Consider the following 25753-nt stretch of genomic DNA (forward strand, 5'->3'; position numbering starts at 1 on the left):
CTGAATTCGGGTTTGGAAGAATGATGAGAGAAAATCGATTTTAAATTAGGGTTCTAAGGTATTTTGATTTGGGGCTTTTATTTTGTTTTCTAATTTTAAAACGATGTAGTTGCACTCGCCGTTAATAGTAAACGTCATATAGACGACAAAATAGATTGACCAAAAGTAATACTAAATTAGCATGGTCAAACTAAGTTTGGTATTTATTTGGTTTAGTGATAAGTTTGTGTTTTTTTTGGCAAAAACAAGAAAGTTCAGTATTTAAATGATGGTTTTCTCATTTTTCAAATTAGCAATTTTGTCATTAAAAAAAGTTATTGTAAAAACTCTATTAAAATACTCAGTTGAGTTCCATTTTCTCTTGTTTCATATTTTCAACTATTTTATATTCAGTTGACTATTCAATATATTAGTTTTACACTGCTTACATACAGAAGGATTTTTTTCTGTTGACAAAAGAAACGGATTTTTTTTTTCGTGAAATCGAAACTACGTGGATTTTAACAATTATACTCTATTTCTTTGATTATCATCCATCTACTTCCAAATCCATAGATGTCACATATTTGCTTAGAAGATACATTACTTATTTAAAATAAAGGGAACAACTTGTTCATGGAAACATTGTAATATACTAAAATACATACAAATATATATAATATACATATTCAATTATACTACAGCCAAAGTGGAGAGAGCCAGCGCAACCAATTCAATACTACTTTAAAATAGCTATTTTTTTGACAGCTACTTTTTCTTTTTTTTTTTCTGGGGTCAAATTTGACAACTAACTTAAAAAAACTTTTATTTTGTGTACACCAACTAATTTTAAAAACTATATAATGACTCATTATGGAGTATTTATTTGTGGAAAAACCATCAATTAAATATCAAACTTTCTCGTTTTCACCAAAAAAAACACCAACTTATCCCTAAACCAAATAAATACTAAACTTACTTTGACTAAGCAATTTTAGTATTATTTTTGGTCAACCTATTTGGCCGTCTATATGACGTCTACTTTTCACGGTGACTGAAACTACGTAGTTTTAAAATTAGAAAACAAAACAAATCTCCAAATCATAATACCTTAAAACCCTAAACTAGAAAACGATTTCCTTTCATCTCTCTTGTATCTTGTCCTTCAAGAATCAAATCCAAACCATCCTTGAATCAATCCTCCAAATATGAGACGAAAAAAATTAGATATTTGTCGCCCTATGACAAGCGAACCCGAACCTGCTCATGATCCTACTAGTGTCGTTGTGGAGAATGAAGGTGACGGCGGCGAAGAGCATGAAACAATCCCTGGTGACGACTGTGAAGCGATTATTGATGACCCTGGTGATGAAGAAGTGGAAGATAATGATGTTGAAGAAGAAGAAGAAGATGATGAAGTTCTTGGTATTAGAGTTGAAGAACAAACTTGTGAAGTGTTATCTACACACATTGGAGATATAGCAATGAATGATGGAGAAAACGATGATGAGAGCGGAGATGACGATTGCTGGAAGGAGGATCAGATTCCCGATCCTATATCATCTGAAGATGATGAAGAGGATGCGAGAAGGGAAGCTAGTGAGGATGGAGCATCAAGCGATGATGTCTTGGTACTTGGAAAGACGTTTTCTTCTGCAGATGAGTTCAAGCAAGCTCTCTTGAGGTATTCTCTGAAAACAAGATACAATATTAAGCTATACATATCGACACAAATGAGGCTTGCTGCGGTTTGCTCGGATACTGAATATGATTGCCCTTGGAGAGTGTACTGTTCATATGAGAAGAGGAAACATAAACTGCAGATCAAGGTGTATATCAATGAACATGCTTGTGTAAGATCTGGTTACTCTAAGATGCTAAAGAGTTCATCAATTGCGCAACTGTTTTCTGAAAGATTGAGAGTGAATCCAAAGCTGACGGCTAAGGAAATTGGTGAAGAGATCAAGCGGTCATACAATTTGACTGTAACAGAAGGTCAATGTCAAAAAGCGAAAACCAAAATCACTAGGGAAAGAAAAGCAAGCCACGAAGCTCACTTTTCACGAATATGGGATTATGATGCCGAGCTTCATAAGACTAATCCAGGCACCATCACAGAGATAGTGACCATTCCAGGAGCTACACCAAGACACAAGCAAAAGTTTGATCGGATCTATGTATGTTTTGAAGCACAACGAGCAGCTTGGAAGTCTACTTGTAGACCAATCATAGGTCTAGATGGAGCGTTTTTAAAATGGGATGTGAAGGGCCAGTTGATTGCTGCGGTTGGAAGAGATGGAGACAACCGAATTGTTCCTATTGCTTGGGCTGTTGTGGAGATCGAAAATGATATTAATTGGGCATGGTTTGTCAATCATCTGAAGATTGATTTGGAACTTGGCGATGGGAACAACTACACAATTATATCTGATAGGCAAAAGGTACACACTGAATAGTCCCATGATTTTTTTTGTTTTGTTTTGATTATTTACAATCATAACAAGTGTTTTATGTACTGCTTTGTAGGGTTTGTTGAAAGCTGTCCACCAAGAACTCCCCAATGCGGAACATCGAATGTGTGCAAGACACATACTTGGAAATTGGAAGAGAGACAGCCACGACCCGCGGCTAGAGATACTGTTCTGGAAGATAGCTCGCAGCTACACCATGGGAGACTTTCATGAGCATATGAACGAGCTAGAGAAGTACAATGTAGTGGCACATCGAACACTACAAGTCACCAATCCTCACACATGGTCTAGGGCATATTTTAAGGTTGGTTCATTTTGCAATGATAATCTGAACAACCTTAATGAATCTTTCAATAAAACAATTCGTGAGGCTAGGAGGAAACCATTACTTGAAATGCTAGAGGATATTAGGAGACAATGTATGGTACGCACAGCAAAGAGGTCTATAATTGCTAATAGGGTGAAGACTAGATTCACTAAGAGGGCACATGTTGCAATAGAAACAGCTATAGCTAAGGCTCAGGATTGTATTAGATACATGGCTACGGGGAATGTATACGAAATTGACTATCATGACTGTACGTATAGTGTTGATATGGGTCTGAAAACTTGTGGTTGTGGGATGTGGCAACTAAATGGAATTCCGTGTAACCATGCTGCTTGTGTGATCACTGCAAAGAAACAGAAAGTGGATGACTACGTTTCAGATTACTACACTACCATAAGATGGAGAAAAACATATGAGCATAGTATTAGGCCTGTGGAAGGGATGAAGTTGTGGCCTAGGTTGAACAGATTACCCGTCTTGCCTCCATCAAATAGATTAGGGAATCGGGGAAGACCAAGTAACTATGCAAGGAAGAAAAGCGCCAATGAATCATCTTCTTCATCTAGTAAGACTAAGCTAAGTCGTGACAAGCGTATCATGACATGTTCCAATTGTAGAGAAGAAGGACACACCAAAGTGAGTTGTTCAAAACCAACGGTTGAACCTGAACCTAAACGACCACGTGGTCGTCCAAGAAAAAATCTGGTATGTTATTGTTGTTCTCATTATGTCTTTACTTATAAACAGTGTTGATATTATATGTTTTATATATAGGAAGGAGGAGCAGAAGGTGGATCACAAGGTGTTTGATGCTCGGCTTTGATAGTGAGGATGCTGGTTATGGTGTTGTGTTTGATGCTTTACTTTAAAAACTTGCATGTCATGTCTGGTTTAAGAACTTGAAAGTTGTTTGTGCTTTCAAAACTTTGATAATTTGGTACCATGCTATCTCACGATGATTGACCACTATTTCATAATAACTTGAATGTTCGTGCTTTCAAGACGTTCTCGTTGGTATTGCTCTGTTCTACAAAACTCTGTTTCTCTCTTAGTCAACCAGAAACGCTTTGATCACTAGGTCACTGGTTCAAGCTTGCATCATTGCATGCTATTAGCTATTGCTCAAACTATGTTTCTTGTTCAAGTGATGGAAGTTGCAAGCTATTAGCTATGGCTCAAACTCTGTTTCTTGTTCAAGTGATGGAAGTTGCAATCTATTAGCTGTGGCTCAAAATTTTTTTTCTTTTTTCAAATTGGTCTTCTTATGGTAATTATTAAGAAAAAAAGTTCTTTGATTTGTATAATATAACATCACCGATTTGACCACCATAACGGGAACATGAATAAAGATGAGTCTGCTTGATACTAGATTCTTTTGTTAAAAGAAAACTACTAGAATTAATAAAGCACACGATAATTTTCAAAACACAACAGTACATAAGATCTTACAAACTGAACACAATAACACATAATGTTTTAGATATCGATCACAACAGCACATGCTGTTACGAACCAACAGAACAACACATGAGCTTTTCAGAACAAGGTCGCTGGTTGTTTTAACGACACCGGAACCACCGACACCTGTAATAAAACCGTTAGGAAAAGAGCTGAATTCGGGTTTGGAAGAATGATGAGAGAAAATCGATTTTAAATTAGGGTTCTAAGGTATTTTGATTTGGGGCTTTTATTTTGTTTTCTAATTTTAAAACGATGTAGTTGCACTCGCCGTTAATAGTAAACGTCATATAGACGACAAAATAGATTGACCAAAAGTAATACTAAATTAGCATGGTCAAACTAAGTTTGGTATTTATTTGGTTTAGTGATAAGTTTGTGTTTTTTTTGGCAAAAACAAGAAAGTTCAGTATTTAAATGATGGTTTTCTCATTTATTTGTATTAGGAAGACCAAATCAATTCTACTCTAACAAACATGTACCCACTGTTGCATTCCTATGTCATCAAAATGAAGACCTTATCTTCATTCTCCATACTTTTCATAATATACCTTTAATTAGTTAAAAATATATAATCAATATTTAAACTCATATTGCTGACAACTCATCAAAACGTATATATAATATATATAAAAATTAGCCGTCTGTTGGAAAAGTTTTTAAAAATAAATAAATATTTGCTTCAATATCGGCCATCGTCTCGTCTTCCTTCTTCTTCCTCTGTTCATCTCCTGCTCATCGTCTCCTCTTCTCATCATCCATGGCCGTTACCCTTGAAGTGACTCCGACGAGAAAACGGCGTCCTTTGGTCGTCGGACATCTCGATTCCCCGAACATATCAGATACGAAACTGTTCCGATCACTGTTCTTCGCATCGCAAGAGCTTTCTCATATGCAACCTCTCAGATTCATCCTTAGACGAAATTCTCAATCCATCATACGCAAGGTGAAGGTACTAGCCGCCGTTTTCGATGAGCTTCTTCGATCGCACATGGTTTACTCGCAATCCGCTCAGCTCTGTTTCGAGGAGATGAACATAGTGATGCAACGTATGAAGACTTTGATCGAAGACTGCACAAGGTCAAGCAAACTATGGCTACTCTTACAGATCGAAAACGTTTCCTTCAGTTTCCACGAGCTCGTCGCCGATCTATCCACCGTTCTCGATATTTTACCGGTCAACGACTTCAACCTCAGTGAAGACGCCGAAGATCTCATCCTTCTTTTAAAGAAGCAATGCTCTGATTCGATCCAGTTCGTTGATCCTCGCGACGATGATCTCCGTCGTAAAGTGACGGATACAATCGACGGGATCAAGCACCAGATCGTTCCAGATCAATCGAAGCTGATCGGGATCTTCAACGATCTAGGTCTTCTGGATTCCGCTAGCTTGATAGAAGAGATTCAGAGACTGGAGGATGAGACTCACGATCAGATCGACGAGAGATCAAGAATCGCAGCCGCTTCCCTCATCGGACTTGTGCGTTACGCAAACTGCGTTTTGTACGGTCCTTCGACGCCGTCGCCTCACCCTGACTTCCGCCGCCATAAGTCGTTGTCGGAAGCGAATATCCCGGCGGACTTCCGGTGTCCGATCACGTTGGAGCTTATGCGTGACCCGGTGGTGGTGTCTATGGGGCAAACGTACGATCGAGAATCCATCGATCTTTGGATCAAATCAGGGCACAACACTTGCCCTAAAACAGGGCAAGTTCTCAAGCATACTAACCTCATACCAAACAGTGCGTTAAAGAACTTGATTGTGATGTGGTGTCGCGATCAGAAGATACCGTTTGAGATTTACGGAGACGGCGGTGTTGGATCTTCTACGCCGTGCACGGAGGCGGTGGAGTTTACTAGGATGATGGTTTCGTTTCTGATCGATAAGCTAATTAGTGTGGCAGAGCCTAACGCTGTCGTTTTTGAGCTCCGAGCTCTGGCTAAGTCAGACTCGGTGGCTCGAGCTTGTATAGCTGAGGCCGGAGCCATACCGAAGCTGGTACGTTATCTAGGCTCGGACTCTCCAAGCCTACAGATAAACGCAGTGACGGCGATCCTCAACCTCTCGATATTAGAACAGAACAAAACAAGGATCATGGAAACTGACGGAGCTTTAAACGGCGTCATCGAGGTTCTGCGTTCGGGTGCCACGTGGGAGGCTAAGGCAAACGCCGCCGCGACTTTGTTCAGTTTGGCGAGCATCTCGACTTACAAAAGAAGACTTGGGAGAAAAGTGCGTGTGGTGAGCGGATTGGTCGACCTAGCGAAACAGGGTCCCACGAGCTCTAAAAGAGACGCATTCGTGGCGATCCTTAACCTGGCGGCGGAGAGGGAGAACGTGGGGAGATTCGTCGAAGCGGGGGTAGTACAAGCCGCGGGAGATGCATTCCGGGAGCTGCCCGAGGAGGCAGTGTCGGTTGTTGAGGCGATTGTGAGGAAAGGAGGACTCATGGCAGTATCCGCGGCGTTCGGGTTGATACGGCAATTGGGTGAGATGATGAGGGAAGGAGGGGATACGACAAAGGAGAGCGCGGCAGCCACGCTGGTGACAATGTGCCGGAAAGGAGGTTCGGAGCTAGTGGCGGAGATGGCGACAATTCCAGGGATTGAAAGGGTTATATGGGAGATGATAGGGACGGGAACGGCGAGGGGAGGGAGGAAAGCAGCGTCGTTGATGAGGTATTTAAGGCGATGGGCCGCCGGAGATACATATGAGACGGCAGCAACAGAAACACAGAGCATCGTTGTGCCAACACCAAGTAGAATTTTTAATCCCGTTTTATGATTTTCTTCTTTGTAAAGTTTAAAGGTTTTTTTGTGTGTTTCCTTTATAATTTCGAAAATGATTCTTTTACAAATATTAAGTTGTAACTGTAAATACAATTCGAGAACAATAAACAAAAGATTTGCTCTTCTTGTTTTTTTCTTTCACGGTCCAAAAAATGCTGCTAGTATGTACTTATTGTTATCTCTCAGACATAAATGTTGTGACCGAGAAGTCAATAATATATACCGTTCTATTAAGCTTGAAGGCATGGAGTTAGAAAAGACAAATGTATACCGTTGAATCAGGTGTAGTGTAAAAAGTAAAAACAAAAGAATAGGTTTGCAAAAGTTTGACAACACAGAAGACAGACCAATTCCACGAGATAATAACACAAGCATGTTTCCGAAATGAATGATAATGATTGGAAAAGGAATTGATGGCTAATGGGTAACGATCTTTCCTTTCTTTTTAGAGAAGCAAACTTCTGTTTTTGTTTTTATTTTTATTTTTATTTTTGATTTTACGTATTGGATCTTTCAAAGCACGCACAATTATTTGTCTCTGAATTTGTTTTCTACATGGTCCCCCTAATCTTTTTGGGGCTTGTCAAATTTATGAGAATAGATTTTGGGTCAAAACTCTCAAAAAATACAAACAAAGAATACTGAATTTGTCTTCTATATGGTCCCTAAGCTTTGGGACTTAGACAAATTTATGAGAGTAGATTTTGGGCCGAAACTCTCCAATAAAAATACAAACAAAGAATACAAATGAAAGGCTGTTCTAGAATGTACTAATTCGTACAACTATCACAAAACATGTCAGAAAAGAATATCACAGTGAAAACGTGTTTAGTGTCTGTCCTTGGCGTGCTGTTAACATATGTTTTTTTAATGAAACTTCAAATTTATTGATCAAATGTTGAAAGGATTTACAATATGGTGGATCTTTATTCTATAGTGTAAAAAAATGAAAGAATTAGATACTTTAGAAGGGGTAAACCTCGAACCAACGCCTAAAAAGACCCTCCAGCTTATGATTTCCTCTGTACTTGAGGGAAGATATACGGTTCTTAACCAGCTTCCCAATGGCCCGAGTGGTCATGTCTACCGACGTGCAAGCACCCTCGTTTCTTCTTGAGTTTTTTTCTTTCCATAGAACATAGATGGAAGTCTGAAAACTAATCAGAGAAGGATTATGTCAAGCCTGTTCTGGCCTGGCTGCAGTAGAGAGGTGACGGTGTCGTCCCAATCCGGCGTGATCCTTGAGCCAAGCAAACGTTCTGCTACATTCATCCATACTGTGAATAGGGGTGGGCACTTTACCCGATATCCGAAGTGGTACCCGAACCCGATCCGAAAAACCCGAACCGAAATCCGAATCGAAGTAGCAAAATACCCGAACGGGTATTGAATAAGGAGAGTTTGGATACCCGAACCCGAACGGGTAATACCCGAACCCGAATGGATATCCGAAGATAACCGAACATATGTATAATTAACCATATATATCTAGTTTACATCTCTCATTTTATATAAAATATTTATATTGATACTACACATACTTTAAGTTCATATGATATACATACAATTACGGAAAAAATTGATTTGTTATTCACTTAAAATGCATGTCAAATTTTTTATTTCAAAAATTAACAAAAAGATACATCCAAAATTTTTAAAAAAATAACTAAATTAATGTCTTTTTTGTTTTAAAATGTTATGTCCAAATCTATTAACCATTCAATCTATTAAAAATAAAAAATTAGTTAACTGAAAGTTATATTTTTAAATACAAGAAACTTGAGAAATGAAAATTTTAATTTTTTTTTAAAAATCTAAATATCCGAACCCGATCCGAAATAACCGAATCCGAACTAAAAATACCCGAACCCGACCTGAAGTACAAAAATACCCGAACGGGTTCTACACCTCTATACCGAAATACCCGAAAATCCAAAATACCCGATCCGAACCCGAACGGGTACCCGAACGTCCATCCCTACTGTAAATGTATAGGGGCAGGCGAAGTAGAGGTGATCTCTATCTTCATTTCTCTCTCCACAATAAACACATCCTTGCCAACTCCCCAATCTCTCATCCTTACTCCAGTGGAGAGTCTGTTTTTTAATGCGAGCCAGACCATAAAAGACTCCCCAATCTCTCACGTTATGTTATGTTACAACTACACCAAATGCATAAAGTTCTATGTCAGACAATTTGGTAATACGGTCTATACACTCTCTATAATCTATTTTTTTTAAAGCGCAAACAATTGGAGGAAGGAAAGAAATTAGACCCTATAAAGATTCAGTGGAAATAGGCTATAGACTAACTGGCAAATATTCACAAGATCCATCGGTAAAATCCAACTTTTGGATCAAAAAGATTATTTTGCGGTTTAAGGTAGCGAGTCCCAAATCTAATGAATGGATAATGAATAAGACCCGATTATTCATGGTCAAACAGTTGCACAACATACCGCGATATTCGGAGTAAGGCACGACATGTGTGTCCTTGATACGTAGAGTAACTGGAGTCAGCTGAGGAGTAAAAAAAGATAAGCAATAACCATCATTTTAAAAACGCTTTTTGAGTTATTTAAAATCTAAACTACTATCTTCGAACTGTATTTTAGTGCTTTGTTCTTTGTATTCATATTCATTGTCAATAATACTAGTTCAATTCGAATAAACTATCTTAGAGATATACTGACAAAGATCATTTCTCATCGTTTTCTTAAACCTTACTCTTCACATTAAAATCTTGATTGCAAGGTTTATCTCCCAAATAAACTAATCTTCTAAGTGGGGTTACAAAGCTGGCAAGCTATCATCCTGAACTTTTTGTTTTTGAGATTCTTACCATGTTACTTAGGAGATATGTATCTAATGACATGTTGTTATTCATAGTTTAATAATGAAAATTCTACGTCGTTTGAATTAATTTATATTTGGATAATGAAACTTGTTGTTGAACAAGTATTTTGGTACGTGACGAAATAAATTTTATGTATTACATGACATATGTCGTTGCAAATCTTCACACCATAATGCTTACTTGTTCAGGATGATGAGAGTGACGATGGAGTATGAGTTGGAAGTTGGATGTGGTGGAAATAGGTTTACCACACTCATAAACCGATTTCTATACTAAGATCATCCAACTTAAAAAGAAAAAGAAAATCCGCAAGTTTAGCATCAAAAAATGTATCTTACAAGTCTAACACAAATTTAATGCTAAGCTTAGTCTTATTGATAAAGTTAGGAGTGTAAACATTTGTTTTGGCAGATTTTTTCGTCTCTTAGTGATAATTGAGATTCTTTGTTTCCTAAACACATCTTTCATATTTTGTGGAAGTCCACATATATTCCACATCAACCATGGATGTCATACTCTTTTTTCAACCAATGCTATCTTCTAAGGAGATGGATTTGTCCAACTATATTTCAACCATAATCTAAGATTTACCCATGAAATAATGACTTGTTACTAAGGATAGATAAACCTAATTGAGAACCAGGTCTATGTAAACCTGGTTTTGAGTAAAATAGGTTTCAAAATGTTCTTCAATGTCATCCAAACACAAATCGTATAAATATCAAGAGGAGAATAAAAAGCTGCATGACTCCACACATTAACAAACATAAAGCAATAATACACATGTTATAAACCTCTCTAAACAATCCTTAAAAGAGTAGATTCATCCAATATATGACTAACTCAAGACTAAATCAATAAGAATTTCTGACTTTTTCTTTTTAATTCTTTGTTTTTCTTCGTAAAACAACTATGCTTGATCATTGTTATATACTATCTTGTTTAATGAAAGTTTTAGTTTTTTAAAATAAATATGTACTTGGAGGTTGGAGGTTGATTAGGGGTGGAACGTCTTACTTGTGATTTGGCTCTGAAAATTTGGTCTAAAGAAACACTAAAATTTGCTTTTATCAGTTGTCTTGAGATCCTTAATAAGATTTCAACAATGAATCGGGATGTGCATTGGAAGATATGTGTCAACCCATGTTGTGTCCTATGTTTACACACAATGAAAATCTGTAATCATCAATTTTTTTAGTGTTCTTACAACTCAAAGATTTGGTAGAAGCTTACACGGGGTTCCTGCCTAGAAAATATACACGCAACTGGTCGTCCATTGTCTTGATCATAGCAGTCGGCTCTATCGAGCCTGACCAACATTTATGTACTCGATATGTCTTTTAAACCGCCATACACACGATTTGGAGGGAGCTGAATCATCGACATCATGGAAAGACTCCAATTTTTCAACTAACTCCTAAAAAATCATTGACAAAACTGTTAAAAATTGTCTCGGCTTATGAAGCAATAGAGATTTGAAAACATCCTCTCATTTTGGTTTGGTAGTAGATAATTCATGTGTATATAATTTTTTTAAATATAATGTATTTAATATATTAACTATTTTTTTAAATATTTACATTTATTAAAAAAATATATATTTAGTTGCAATTTACCAGAAAATATACTTATTTTAATTGTAAAAGAACGAGTGAGTCCAATTAGTGACATGTAGTATTGATCTATGGGCCTGTAAGCCCATAAATTTATAACGCTAGAAGAGGCCGCGACCACAAAACGGCACAACGTGCATTTGTAAAAAGCTAAAACGACTCACATTTGTGCTTTATACCGCCAAGTTTCGCTGCGAGTATTTGGAGGGAAAAATAGAACACAAAAAACCCTCGACACAGACAGATCCAAGAGAGGGAGAGAGATATGGCAGATGAAGGTAAGGAGGAGCAGGGAATGGATCAGGTGGAGGAGGATTTCTCTATATGGAAGAAGAACACGCCATTCCTCTACGATCTTATGATCTCCAACCCTCTGGAATGGCCCTCTCTCACCGTCCATTGGGTCCCATCAGCGCCGACTCCTTACGCTGCAGACCCATACTTCAACGTTCACAAGCTCATACTCGGAACCCACACTTCCGGTGGTGCCCAAGACTTCCTCATGATCGCCGACGCCGTTATCCCAACTCCCGACGCCGAACCTGGCTTAGGCGGCACAAATCAAGATCCCATAGTCCCTAAGGTATATAAAGCTTCCTCCTTTAGGGGGCTCTCTTTGTAGCTCGTGTTGTGTGCGCACCAAATGTTCGATAAAATGACTAGCTGAAAGTGATGTTTATAAGATTAAAGCATTCTTGTGCTAATTAGGTAGAGATTTGTCCCTAATGTTCCTTCTTTCTTCGTAATCTCTGTACCTCGTGTTCATGCGCACCACGTGTTCTATTAAAGCTTCCTCCTTTCTTGGCGATGTTTGTAGCTCTTGTTGTATGCGCACCATATGTTCGATAAAATTACTAGCTGAAAGTGTTAGAACGATAACATTAATGCATACTTGTGTTAATTTGGTAGAGATTTGTCCCTATGGTTTGGTTCCTCCTTTATTGGCGATCTTTATAGCTCGTGTTCGATGAAATTAATAGCTGAAAGTGCTGGAACGTTGTTGTTGTTGCAGGTGGAGATTAGGCAGAAGATACGTGTTGATGGAGAAGTGAACAGAGCGCGGTGTATGCCGCAAAGGCCGACGCTTGTGGGTGCAAAGACAAGTGGGTGTGAAGTATTTCTGTTTGATTTCACCAAGCACGCTTCGAAGCCTCAGACAAGTGATTGTGATCCTGATCTGAGGCTTTTGGGACATGACAAGGAAGGGTATGGGTTGTCTTGGAGTCCTTTTAAAGAAGGTTATCTCCTGAGTGGTTCACAGGATCAGAAGATTTGTCTTTGGGATGTTTCTGCTACACCGCAAGATAAGAAATTGAATGCAATGTTTGTGTATGAGGTAAGTTGAATAATACTGGTGTTACTGTTTCTTGAAGATGAGGGTTACTGCTTCTGAGTTTACGCTCTTGTTATGGTTTTAGGGACATGAATGTGCTGTGGAAGATGTTTCGTGGCATATGAAGAATGAGTACCTTTTTGGGTCTGCGGGTGATGATGGTAGATTGGTGATATGGGACACACGGACAAACAAAATGCAACACCATGTGAAAGTTCACGAGAAAGAGGTAGAAACCATATCTAAAGCAAAGCTTGCATGTCCTGTATTTATGGTTACCGGAACTCATATATCAGATACATATGTTGTATACACGAGGTCTCTAAGGCTGCTAACTATGTGACCATGCTTTATTGTGTGTTCTTAGGTGAACTATCTGTCTTTCAATCCGTTTAACGAATGGGTTTTAGCCACAGCTTCCTCAGACTCAACTGTTGCCTTGTTTGACCTCCGGAAGCTGAATGTACCTTTGCACGTCATGAGCAGCCATGAGTATGTTCGTTTACATTTTCTTACATTCCACACGCCATCTATTTATTGTGTTAGAACCAGATGTCAACACCACTGCACCGTAAAATAAAAAAAATTTGATTACAGGGGAGAGGTTTTCCAAGTGGAGTGGGATCCTAACCACGAAACAGTGCTTGCATCTTCCGGTGAAGACAGAAGGCTGATGGTCTGGGATCTTAATAGGTATCTTAATCTTAAAAAAAGTTGAGTTTAATCTGACGATTGATTCGACGTTTAGTAAGTTTTTTTTTTTTTTAATTGGGGTTTACAGGGTTGGAGAAGAACAGCTTGAGATAGAGTTGGATGCAGAAGATGGTCCACCAGAGTTGCTCTTCTCTCACGGAGGCCACAAGGCTAAGATCTCAGATTTTGCTTGGAACAAAAACGAGCCTTGGGTCATTGCAAGTGTAGCAGAAGACAACAGTCTTCAGGTGTGGCAAATGGCGGAAAGCATCTATCGAGATGAAGATGAAGCTGAGAACGACGAGGAGATCAAACAAGATACTACACAACAGTCATGAAAATCAAGAAATGAATTGGTCGCTCCGTTACTTTAAGCTATATCCTGCTTTAGCCAGTTTCTAAAAGACAGTTTTATGTCATGAATCATTTCTGTTAGTTAATGTATCCATGTTTGGATCTTGGTAGTTTACTTATAACTGTTGCAAAATAAAATTAGGGGGTTGAACTAGTTAGACTTTAGATCTCAGAACTGAGCTTGCAACATATTCGTCATAGACATGATTGCTCTTCGCCATAACTAAAGTGAAATTGAGTTACACTGTATTGTTACTATAGAACCTGGGTAATTGGGTTCAAGAATCATCAGAAAAACCGCTTGGTTTTTGTGCTTTAGTAGGTAATAAGATTCAAGAATCATTAGAATCTTTGTTTTTTTTAGGCATAGTACCGTACTGCCCAGTATCTCACTCCATGTAGCATCAAGGAAAACCCCCTAAAGCTCCATTTTCAGCAGTTGAGAGTTGATTTGAGTAAGAATCAAAACTTGATTTATCAAATGCAATATTCAACCTCTTACCATAAGAGCTTATAGAAAGAAGCTACTAAAGCACAAAAACCAAGCGGCAAGAACACTGGGCATAGTCGTTGAATTCAACAAGGAAATGCAATTACATAAGAGAAAAAAACAAGAATAGATTAAACTGTATTGATAGAATACAATGTGACCTGCAAGAGAAGCTTGAGAATGGCTTGTGCAATGAACATTTTAATCTTTTTATTTATTTATCAAAAACACTTTAATCATTATTTTGGAAGTCTTATTCTCTTCCTCTCATCTATGTAAGAAAAAAAAAACACATTTCCGGCAATGGTTGCAAAAGCCAAAGTCAGAGTAGACATCAAGCTTGATTTGATTGCAGACATCCTGAGAGATGCCGTAACCCTCAAGCAAACTCGAAACATTAAGAAAACCCTAATCAAGGCTGAAGCTCCTGAGATGGAGAAGAAGAAAATAGGCTATTGTTACTTCTCTCCAAGCTGCCAACTGAAACAGAGTCATTATCCTCGATGTCGAGCATCGCAAGACTCAAGTGTAATTCTTTGTTCGAATTTGGGTAAACCTCATCGTCGAAACAGTCATTATCTTCTCCTACTTTCTTCACCCACTTCTCTACTTCATCTTCTCCCTTTAGCAGCTTGAGTATCTGCATAAATGTAAAAAAAAAAAGAGACCAAAAGGTTAGTTTTTGGCCCAATTCACCGATGTAACAGAGGATCCAACACTTCAGTTTTGGGATTACAAGTATGCACAGCACAAATAGTGTATAGTTAACCTCTCTGATGTTGGGACGATGAGTAGCGGCTCTTGTAAGACAATGTTTAGCAGCAAGAACCATTTTCTGAAACTGAGCCTCATCAAAAGTCCATGAAATGTTCGGATCCAAGAGCTCTTTTGCAGCACCTTTTTCTATAACCGGCTTTGCCTGCAACCCAAGTAATCTCTTTTTAGAGTTTCTCAATGAGGGTTTTTGCTTACGCTACAAGTAACCAAAACCAACACTTACCCACATGACCAAACTCTCCTGTCCTCTTGGGCTATCAGAAGAAATAGTAGTTCTTCCTGATATGAGTTCAAGCAAAACTACTCCAAAGGCATAAACATCAACTTTGTCGCTCACCTTTCCGTACATAAAGTACTCAGGAGCTAGGTATCCAAACGTGCCCACCACGTCTCTTTGTATTGTGTATAGACAAGACTTGGATCCCCACATCGAGAGTCCGAAATCCGAAAGCTATTTTCTCACAAGAAATATCCGAAAAATGTTGAATTTTCTTATGAAGTTGTACATATATTTACAAGTTTTTTTTCTGATAAAAAATATATTTATATTATATTTACATGTTCTGAGTCACTAGTTCTCAATACCTGAGGTTCTAACTCATCTGAGAGAAGGACATTAGAAGACTTGACATCTCTGTGGATGACAGGATTAGAACATTGGTTGTGAAGATAATCAAGAGCTTCCCCTAACCCAATTGCTATCTTGAACCTCTCTTCCCATGCCAATACATGCTTACCTGCAGAAATTGAATCACCATGCATACTGAATACTATTGGGTAAAGATGGTTATGAGAGTAAGTAGAGTAGTATTTGTGCTAACCCTGAAGGGTCTCCTCCAAACTTCCTCTGGATGAGAGATTGTAAACAGAGATAAGGTCATCATATTGGACGCACACACCGATTAAAGGAGAGATGTTTTGGTGACTCAAAGAAGAGATTATGCTCACTTCTTGAACAAAATCCTTCACTGCTTCTTTTCCAGATGATTTCAAGATCTTCACCGCCACTGCTTTCCCATCTTCAAGAACCCCTTTGTAGACTTCGTTACATCCTCCTTTTCCAATTATATTCTCTGTAATAGATTAAAAAAAAAAAAAACTAAGAATCAGATGAGCATAAAGTGACAAAAAAAAAATAAAGCGACGTAGAAATAAAAAGACAAGAGTTAGTTAGTACCTGAAGAGAAACCTGATGTTGCTGTCTTAAGAACATCATAGCTAAACCATCTATTTATTTCCTTTAGTATGTCTTTAAGTTGTGAATCACAGAAGCTCGGTTGAGAAGTGTGATTGGGATGATGTGGAAACCGTTCAGGCAAGCTCATGACCCAATTGACAACTGATATTTTCCGAGTCTGATGTTGAACCACTGGAGGAGCTAAAGTGGTTGTTCTTAGCAATGGCCAACCTGGTTTCTGATCTACTACCTCCACTGATGGAAGAGAAAGTGATCTACCAGAAACCCTCCTCTTCTCTTGGCTTGTTCTCTGCAGCTCTCTGTTTTTAACCATCGATTCTCCGGATTTCAGTTTGAGTTCTTTGGCTGAAAGTCCATCAGAAAGTTTAGAACTTGGTCTTGAACTTATGTTTTGAGCTGCAAGAAGAATCAAACCCATTTCTGGTCAACGGATTTGAGTTTAAAGAATGGTATATAGATCACTTATAGAGATTCACAAAGTTGATGTAAAGGGAGCCAACGAACCAAGAGGTGGCTGGGAACGGTTGGAACGTCTAAATATTATATCTCCTCTGTGGATGGCCAAAACATCAGTTGTTGGAGGAAGCTCTTTTGAGCAGCCTTTAGCTACTTTTAGGCTAAAAAATTATATGAAATCAGTAAGAGAATATCATTTTTTTTATATATAAAATTTTGCGCTATGCAGATTTTCTCACCTTAGTTTTCTTTGATGTTTAACTCCAACAATAATGGACATAGCGTTGTATCTATTTGCCTCTTTAACTAAAACCTCTTGAACTGAGTTTCCCTTCAAAACATCTCCTTTGAGCTCAATCTGTTCTCAAAACCCCATATACTCTCTGTCACCCATTTCTCAAAATTTATCTTTAGCGAAATAAACATGGAAAATGATGTAAAGCTACCTTCTTTGTTGAGCAGAATTCAGTGTAAAGTTCTAAGTACCGATCCAACGCTGACTTGCTTTTCAAGGCACTATCTGTATCAAATCATCATCATACAAGTTAAGTCAGAAACCAATATAAAAGCTTAGTAAAGAGAAGAAGAACTCACGAAAAGTTGAACAAACATGAATAACAACAACAACACACTCTCCATGTTTTCCTGCAACTGCTTCAAGTGCCCATTTCAAGATCTCTTTGCCACTCTCATCAATTTTAATTCCAACCAATACAATATTTCTCTGCTTCACATTCACATTATCCACTTTGTTGTTTTTCTCCACTGCCATTTTTTTTTTTGTTTCCTTTGTTCAAAGAACTAATACAAAAAGCGAACTACAGAGGAATCAATGCCTTACATAAATAAATATAAACCCAAACCTAATGCTTTTTCTTTAAATACAATTTTATAGGGAAGTTGAGTGATAGAAAAGTCAGAAATGTAAGTTGCAACTACTATCAGATAAAAACAAATACAAAATCCAGAGTAGAGAAAGTGAGAGTGACACTTGAAAATTCAAAGGCATTTAAAGATGAAAAAAAATAATCAAATTGGATTTGAAGAAGATACACGATGAGCATTAACAGACAACATAGTAACACCTAAATCCTCTGTATTCATTATTAAATTTGGTCGTCAAAATAAGATAGTTTTGCTGTCATGTGCAGTCAGCATTTATACCTGCTTTTGCCAAATAGAATTATAAAAAACTTACAATTAAAACCTGGATTTTTTGAGGTGAATGCTGATTTCTTCTCTTAACTTCTTCAAAGGGAAAGAAAGGAGACTGGTTTTATTTTTAAATTATAATAAAACTGATATGATCGGAGAAGAAGGAAGGGGTGAAGAGAGAAGTGAGAAGAAAGTGTCGGTGAGTAGAAAGAAAGAGAGGTCCAGTGACCAAAAGCAGACAGGGGACCAATTTTGTTTTTTCAGTTTTTACTTCTGTTTTTATAATTTTTAGTTTTTTAATAATTGAGAAAGGGAAAAAAGAGGAAACAAATGAGGTTTTTGTGTGGGTTGTTGTTGGATTTATACTTTTATTATACGAATATAAATGAGTTGGTTAGGAGAAGCCGGCAATTTTAGCGGGAAGGAAGCATGAAATGAGGAGATTTTAAAAGGGCCAAGTCACAAGTGAATGTGTGTGGCCATCGGCTATTGCGGGTTACGAGCGTAGCGAAGAAGGCCTTAAAGCCTTGAAAGCTGCCTCATTTACTTAATGCACGGAAACGGCTACATGAAAAGAAATTACTATATTTTTTCTCCTTGTAGATAAATGTTTTGTTTGAAGTGATAAAGCATATAGTTAATTAGATTGATAACCTAATTGTAAGCACAAAGAAAGTAATTAGTTATGGTGGTAAATTTGTAAAGAACGGAGAATAGACATGGGGGATTCAGATAAGGTATTGGGGTCTAGAATCCGTTAGAGTATTTTTACATATCATATGAGGCTCGAATATTTTTAATTTGGGTCAGGTTTGGATATTTAGATTTTGAAATAAAAAAATATTTTTTCACTATTCAAGTTTCTGGTACTTAAAATTTTAACTTAACTCATTTTCTAATTTTTAATAGGTTGGAAGATTAATAGATTTGAGGATTAAAATTTAAAAATACAAAGACGCTAATATGGTTATTGTTTTGAAAATTTAGATGCAACTTTTGTTAATGCATGAAACTAGACGCTTGTCATGTATTTTAAGTGAGTAGCAAATTACTTTATCCGCAATTATATGTATATTATCCGATCTTGAGGCATGTGTAACATCAATATAAATATTTTGAATAAAGTGAGAGAATTAAACTAGGAATATAAGGTTAAGTATACATATTTTCGGTTATCTTTAGATATCTATTCCGGTTCAGATATACCGTTCGGATATCCAATCTCTCCAAACACAATATTTATTGGGATGTTTTGGTACTTTGGTTTGAATTTTGATTGGAGTTTTTGGGTCGGATTCGAGTACGGGGTTCATGTATCGGATAAATGCCCATGCATATCTAATAAGGTGATTTTGTGTGGATTGACGAAAATACTCTTCTGCACTTTTGTGAAATTATGTGAATTTATCAATTGCTATTATATCTAGTAAAATGATGTGTTATTTGACTAAATGGTGATTGTGTATCAAGAATATATATGAACGAAAGTATATGTTTTTGATTGAATAACATGCTATTGAAAAATATTGAGTTCAAGTGGTATGTAACTGAATAGTTGAACCATAAAGCACTAAAATCACCTGTCTATAAGATCAGTGATAATTAATATTTTCCGAAAATATACGACTTTTTAATTTTAACTTGAGAATTAAAATAATCGTTAGTTCTAAGAAAAAGCATAATATAGTTTTTATATTGTAAAAAATAATTGGATGTTATTCAAAATTTTATGTTAATATATTGATATCTTTTTTTTAATCAAAATATATCGATCGCTATAAACATATATTGTATAAGAAATCAAATATAAACTTATAAACACAAAAACATACAATACGATTCTTTTGAACTAAACATAATTTTTTTAAATGATACATTGATAGAATAGTTTTATTATTTTGTGTTCCATTTTTATTGGTTGTGAATATACATCTAAATACTTATTTTTAAAATTTTACAAAAAGTGGAATGTACATTGTCGGATTATTGGGTTAGTAGAAATTTACTACAGCTCAGGTCATATATTCAGAGACTAGCATTAAGAAGTTTCAAGCTTTTGTTTGGAAAATTAATGATTTTCAAAAGATGTGCTATCTTATATGGTACTTGTTAACAAAGCATGTAGTTTTATCAGGAAATTATTACGTCATTATATGTGATGTAATGATCGTTGCCCTAGATGTAAGGAACTCAACAAATCAGTGACTCATTTTTTCCGTATGCCCCTCAGTTTTACAAGCATAAGCTTTATCTGCTACACCCTCTAATTCGAAAGTATTCACGAAATCAAGTGTCTATAATTACCTATTCTGAAAAAAAACATTGAAAGTTTAGAACTGCACCAAGCATGTACATCGCTTTGTTAACCGATCCTTAATATGTACATTTGGCGCCAGACTAGCCGCAGATCCTAACTTTCTAAACCAAAACTGAATTTGAAGCTAACCGAGGACAAGGAAACCCCACCACAAGCAAAGAAAATTAGACTAGAAGTGAGCAGGGCTGTGTCTGAGTACAAGCCAATCAAACATACGCTTGGAGCCTTGAAAAATTAATGGGAAATTTACTAGAATGACACTAATTGATCTGAGAATTACCAGAATGACTCATGTTTTTTCAAAATTATTAGAATATTTTTCAAGTCAAACTTGCCCTTTCACACAGTTATAACAAAAAAAATATATTACCAAAGTACCTTCGACAACAGACTTATTTTTATTTTTTAAATCTATCGAGTAATAAATCTATTTATAAAATTTGACAAGAAATAAAAATTTACTGTTAAAGTGGAGCCAGACTTTCTTGGAAATGACAGATTTGTTCACACGGCAGATTTAATTGTCCGATTTGATTATAAAATAGATTTTAAGCATATATCGATGGAATGCTGTAGCAGATTTGTTAGAGGTGATAGATTTATGTGGTCAACTTATTTTCTCATGGGTCGATTTATTTATTTTTGTTTGACTTATTTTTTACGGAAGATTTATATATCCGATTTAAAATTGTTGGAAGACTTTTAAATTTATGTTGTAGCAGATTTATTGACAGAAATCTGGATTTATGTAAACCTATTTCAATTTCGGCCCGGTTTACATTAATTCCGAATTTGGTTTATTTTTAGGTTAATTAAACTCAGAATTAGGTAAACTTTTGTAGTTGTTGTCGTCTCTTTTATCCTTCTTTTCTTCCTTTTCAAGTTGTCCTTTTCATGGTTGTTTAATCACTTGTTGCAATCCTTACTACTTGAAGAAACATGGATCACATCATTCTCGTCTGTGGAAAGTGGAGATATGAAAGAAAAAAGTGGTTCTTTGAAGTGGATCATGATCAACTTAAGTGATGAGTATTCGATTTAGTTTGAGGATTTGGTCATTAAATTTCATTCTGGTTGGTGCTACATTTGTTGGTATACTCTTTTGGTGTTTCGTTACATTTTCACTTTCGTATTCCATTTAGTTTTTTTTTTCTTTTTCAAAATCAATCAGAACTATTTAACCATCTTATGTCTCATATTAAAGTGATAGACGTTTTATTTTCAATCCACATGCGTCTGTAGTTAGCAACCAAATATATATAAGATTTAGCAGACATATGATTTAGATACATCTGAATTCTTTGTAAAACCTGCATAATTATACATTCATCAATGCATAATAGTTATACACATCTGATGTCGGAACGTTCATCTCCAGCCAAAACTCTTGATGATTCACATCTCAAACGTCATGTTTGTCGAAAGGATCATAATTCAAACCTGTAATCTCTCCAAACTCATACAAAGAGAAACGTAATGGCATAGAATCTATCAAAGACCAAATCTCATGACTGCTCTCAATTGCCAATTGATTGGCAAGGAAATGGTGAACAACTTTCGCAGACCAAATATATTGCAGCTCTTTCAGCTTCACAATAACTCCAATAGCTGATTTCCTCAACTCAGACCAAACATCTTCTCCAAGTTCTTCTCTCACGGTTTGAATGTTGGAGAGATAACAACTATGGTTCATGCTCCTACTCTGAACTGGGGTTTTCCCAACCTCATACAGACGATGAAGAAACTTTCTCATACCTGAAGAAGAAACCATACCTGAAAAATAAATCACTTAACAAGTTACATTCTTCTCTAGGAGCAAAATTTCTTACTAGTCTCATAATCGAAGTTGTGGAGAAAAAAAGCAGAAACAAAGTTATGAATAATCAAGGCTACTGGATTTTTTTTCACAATTTAAGAAAAATCATGAGTAATCTTGGTATCTATGACCATGGGTTCAACTGAATTTTCATCAAGTGCTAAACGAACTAGGAATTAGAGTCTACAAATTTTCACAATCAGTAAACAATAATGAAACAATCTGTCATAACTAAACTTTAATTACAGAAAAAAGTCTCGAGATTTCAAAGTGAAATAATGTTGAAATTGGGATTTAGGGTTTTCGAAATTAAACATCTCAATCAAATAATATATGTTTAAAAAGTGTAATAACTACTGGGAATTGGATTGATTTAGCACTTACAGTTGAAATTGGGATTTAGGTTTACACAAAAGAAAGACGATGGCGACTTGAGGAGGAGGTGACGACGGCGGCTGTGACGGAGGAGTTGTCGACGGCAGCTGTGATGGAGGAGTTGTCGATGGTGGCTAAGACGTAAGAGATGTTGTCTGAGTGGGATAGGGACGACAGCGACTCTTGATCGGAGGAGTTGTCGATGGCGGCTAAGACATAGGAGATGTTGTCGGAGTGGGATAGGGACGACAGCGACTCTTGATCGGAGATTGTTCCTGTCCTATGTCGATGTTGTCGTGAGAGAGAGGCCCGTCAAAACCAAGGTTTGTTTCTATTTCTTTTTTTTTGTCGATTTTTTTTTAAACTTAACATATATTTTCTAATTTTTATTTTATTTATGTGGCAATTTTGTAGTTAATCAAGTTAGTAATGGACTTTTAGTAAATTTGCTTATACCTCATTTTAGTCTAGTAATTTAAATTTAATATGAGTTATTCTAGTAATTTTTAGATGAATAGGAGTTAGTCTAGGTAATTTCTCAAAATTATATTACTATTAGAGTCCAATTTTGAACCGAGATAATTACGTAGATATGTAGGTAATTTATTAGAAATAAACAAATGCACAGTTCGATTCTTTCTCCATAATATTTAAAATTCTCATGGTTTTGGGAGGCCAAATAAATAATGGGATTCAGGACTTAAAACTTTCAGGCACGGTCCTGGAGCCTGGAGGTGAGTTACAAGATTAGCGCATAGGAAGAATTTCCATAACCACATGCGCGAGTATCAAAGTATTTCTGTGTCAAAGTAGTATCACCGACTATAAATTTCATAAATTAGGAATTGAGGAAGTAACTATTAAATCCCAAGCCGGTAAAGAATTTTAACTGGAACTGAAATGAACGAGTTTTACATATCTAAAGATTGTTTATATATATATATATATATTTATCAATGTATGTAGTTTAAGTGACTGGTCGACGCCGACGGGATGAAGACCCTGTTCAAAATGGATAAAATTAGAGAGGCTGATATATGATATGAAGTGATTTGATTATTAGACTTTATCCAATGTTATTTTGGTCTTTATACTTATCAAAATGTGTAAGAAACTAAAACTTTTGTCAAAACATAAATTTTTAGATATAAATTTACCTAACCAGTTGATTAAAAAAAAAAAAATTACCTAACCATAATATTTTATAATATGTACGGGTAATTTTCATGTTTCCACTTTGTTGGTACAATTATTCATGTTTACCATCAATAAAGAGACATTTTTAAAAATACAGTATTCAATAAAAGGCAAAAAACTCTTATATCATTACTCTGTATATATGATAAATAATTATTTAAATAAATAAAAAAATATAAAAAATAATTTTTTTTATGTTTCTGAATTCTAATTTTTTTAAATAAATTTTTCATTTTGAATTCTTTTGTTGATTTTTTTTTCTTTTTCAAAATTTCTTTTTGAAATTCCAAAATTCTTTTTGAAATATTTTTTGAAATAATTTTTTATAAATTATAAAGTATTTATTTATATATTTATTCGAATATTAATTTTTACATTCCAAAAACTCTATCCTACCCTCAATTCTAAACCCTAAATCTAGATTAGTTACTCTAGAGTTATAAATTTGTTTTTTCCTCAGTGAATTTGTAAAAATGGTTAGTGTAAACATGAAAAGTGGTATTATGAATGTGATATTTTTGGCAATTTCCCATGTATATATCATGTGACACAAAATCTTAAATTTATCATTCTACATACATATTTGTTGTTCAAATTTTAAATTTACTTATCAACAAAATAAAATTTGAAGGAAGAAATTTGACAATTTACTAAGCAGTAAGCACGTTATTTTGTAACATATTAATCAAAGAAGAATATAATGAATACACTTTCTAGGTATACAACATTAACTTCGTATTCAAATATAGCATATGGTAGGTCCAGGAGAAATATAGTTTGCGGTGCTAATTTGTTGTAGCTATTTAAAACGTGCCAATCTGTGGCGACTACCAAGATAAAGTGAATCTGGGGCTAATAGCCTATTACAGTGATGACATAAATTAGTTATGATGGACACCACCTATTACAGTGATGACATAAATTAGTTATGATGGACACCAAAAATCAATTTATATTAGACGAACCTACTACTTGACCCACTACATAATTTATATATATGTCAACAACAAAGAATAGTTAGCCTTTTAGTTTACAATCTTCTAATTACTAAGAAATGGTGGAGTATATCTTAGCCCTTAAAAAGAATTACTTTACTCATCTAGTTTCTGATCATAAAGTTTTGAAGTGAGTTTTTTTGGGCACGTGTTAAGTTTTGTTTGACCATTCACCCCTTTATATTTATCATTCTAGACCGTATAGTATCTGATCATTCTCGACCGTATTGAGTATTGACATACAGTCAAGTGATGGGTATTGTTTGCACTTCTGTAACTCAGAACACACACAACGCCGATTATGTGGATTCAGATCATGAAACGATTATGTAGTGCAATGAAACTTCCCCAAGGCTAAGCTAAATACGGGATGTTGCCTATATCAGATTCGAATACATGATCCAACATCATAATTTAAAATGATAAAATCATTATCGTTGAATTTTTTTTTTCTTGAGATGATAAAATCGTAGTTAGTAGGAGCAATCGCGTGATTTGTGTATCAACATGGGAGGCCATATTAGATATTTCTGATAAAATAAGAATAAAAATTAAGAATCATTCTTCATTACATATATATTGTGAAGAACGGTGTCGTATCAGATCTAAGTTTTTAGGCCTTTCGAAATTGTGACGAGTTTGTTGAACGAGTAATGGGCCGGTTCGTGATAAAAATAATCTGGTCTACAGCTCAGCTGAGCTGGCAAGTAAAAGTTGTTACAAAAGAGAGTCGGTCTCACAAGCCGTTATGATCATCGTCTTCCTCACCAAAACAGAGGAGAGCGAGTGAGGAGTTTTACAAAGAGAAAGAGAAAGGGAAAGGTAACGAACGCCAGAAGAGATTGAGACGACTGAAATAGAGAAGATCCAGTAGTTGATCGCAGCTCTTGAAGTCACCGTACAATCTCTGGTTCAAGCTACGAGCCTTCATCTTCGGAGGATCCGGAGGTTGAAAGACTGTCATCTCCGTCGTAGTCGCTGACGTACTCTTCTCCGGTTACTGCTTCGTGTATACACTTGTAATAGCTGCACAGAAAACACGATCGATATCAGGTTGTAATATCTACACTTGTAATCAAACTGATTCTAGTGGATTGCTAGC

The 25753-nt window shown here is 36.0% G+C and overlaps 4 protein-coding genes across 4 annotated transcripts; 3 read left to right on the top strand and 1 right to left on the bottom strand.

The window, feature by feature from the left end:
* The first annotated feature begins 1220 nt into the window (after positions 1-1220).
* LOC108870140 lies at positions 1221-3588 on the top strand. Its single transcript, XM_033275244.1, has 3 exons — positions 1221-2420; positions 2506-3483; positions 3553-3588. Exons 1-3 carry the CDS (start codon positions 1221-1223, stop codon positions 3586-3588), a joined length of 2214 nt encoding a protein of 737 aa, XP_033131135.1.
* A 1298-nt stretch (positions 3589-4886) lies between these two features.
* On the top strand, positions 4887-7221 carry LOC103861730 (U-box domain-containing protein 16). The gene has a single exon (XM_009139444.3). The coding sequence runs from the start codon at positions 4997-4999 to the stop codon at positions 7019-7021; it is 2025 nt and encodes a 674-aa protein (XP_009137692.1). The 5' UTR covers positions 4887-4996; the 3' UTR covers positions 7022-7221.
* Positions 7222-11695: 4474 nt separating this feature from the next.
* LOC103846012 (WD-40 repeat-containing protein MSI2) lies at positions 11696-14040 on the top strand. Its single transcript, XM_009122937.3, has 6 exons — positions 11696-12078; positions 12508-12831; positions 12914-13057; positions 13196-13320; positions 13426-13521; positions 13610-14040. Exons 1-6 carry the CDS (start codon positions 11761-11763, stop codon positions 13857-13859), a joined length of 1257 nt encoding a protein of 418 aa, XP_009121185.1. The 5' UTR covers positions 11696-11760; the 3' UTR covers positions 13860-14040.
* A 437-nt stretch (positions 14041-14477) lies between these two features.
* Positions 14478-18789, bottom strand: LOC103846011 (probable receptor-like serine/threonine-protein kinase At5g57670). The gene is made up of 11 exons (XM_009122936.3): positions 17995-18789; positions 17391-17614; positions 17243-17316; positions 17036-17154; positions 16845-16957; positions 16320-16736; positions 15964-16215; positions 15728-15879; positions 15366-15593; positions 15135-15284; positions 14478-15005 (listed from the first exon to the last, which is right to left on the bottom strand). The coding sequence occupies exons 2-11, from the start codon at positions 17566-17568 to the stop codon at positions 14778-14780; spliced, it is 1911 nt and encodes a 636-aa protein (XP_009121184.1). The 5' UTR covers positions 17569-17614; positions 17995-18789; the 3' UTR covers positions 14478-14777.
* Between the last annotated feature and the right edge of the window lie 6964 nt (positions 18790-25753).

Source organism: Brassica rapa, chromosome A07 (genome assembly GCF_000309985.2).
Source record: "Brassica rapa cultivar Chiifu-401-42 chromosome A07, CAAS_Brap_v3.01, whole genome shotgun sequence".
Taxonomy (NCBI): Eukaryota; Viridiplantae; Streptophyta; class Magnoliopsida; order Brassicales; family Brassicaceae; genus Brassica; species Brassica rapa.

Coding starts and splice junctions, on each gene's coding strand:
- LOC108870140 (XM_033275244.1), top strand. CDS start 1,221: ATGACAAGCGAACCCGAACCTGCTCATGATCCTACTAGTGTCGTTGTG. Junction 2,421..2,505: donor TTATATCTGATAGGCAAAAG/GTACACACTGAA, acceptor ACTGCTTTGTAG/GGTTTGTTGAAAGCTGTCCA. Junction 3,484..3,552: donor GTCGTCCAAGAAAAAATCTG/GTATGTTATTGT, acceptor TTTTATATATAG/GAAGGAGGAGCAGAAGGTGG.
- LOC103861730 (XM_009139444.3), top strand. CDS start 4,997: ATGGCCGTTACCCTTGAAGTGACTCCGACGAGAAAACGGCGTCCTTTG.
- LOC103846012 (XM_009122937.3), top strand. CDS start 11,761: ATGGCAGATGAAGGTAAGGAGGAGCAGGGAATGGATCAGGTGGAGGAG. Junction 12,832..12,913: donor ATGCAATGTTTGTGTATGAG/GTAAGTTGAATA, acceptor TTATGGTTTTAG/GGACATGAATGTGCTGTGGA. Junction 13,321..13,425: donor CACGTCATGAGCAGCCATGA/GTATGTTCGTTT, acceptor ATTTGATTACAG/GGGAGAGGTTTTCCAAGTGG.
- LOC103846011 (XM_009122936.3), bottom strand. CDS start 17,568: ATGGCAGTGGAGAAAAACAACAAAGTGGATAATGTGAATGTGAAGCAG. Junction 16,216..16,319: donor AACATCAGGTTTCTCTTCAG/GTACTAACTAAC, acceptor AATCTATTACAG/AGAATATAATTGGAAAAGGA. Junction 15,285..15,365: donor AGGAGAGTTTGGTCATGTGG/GTAAGTGTTGGT, acceptor CTTGGGTTGCAG/GCAAAGCCGGTTATAGAAAA.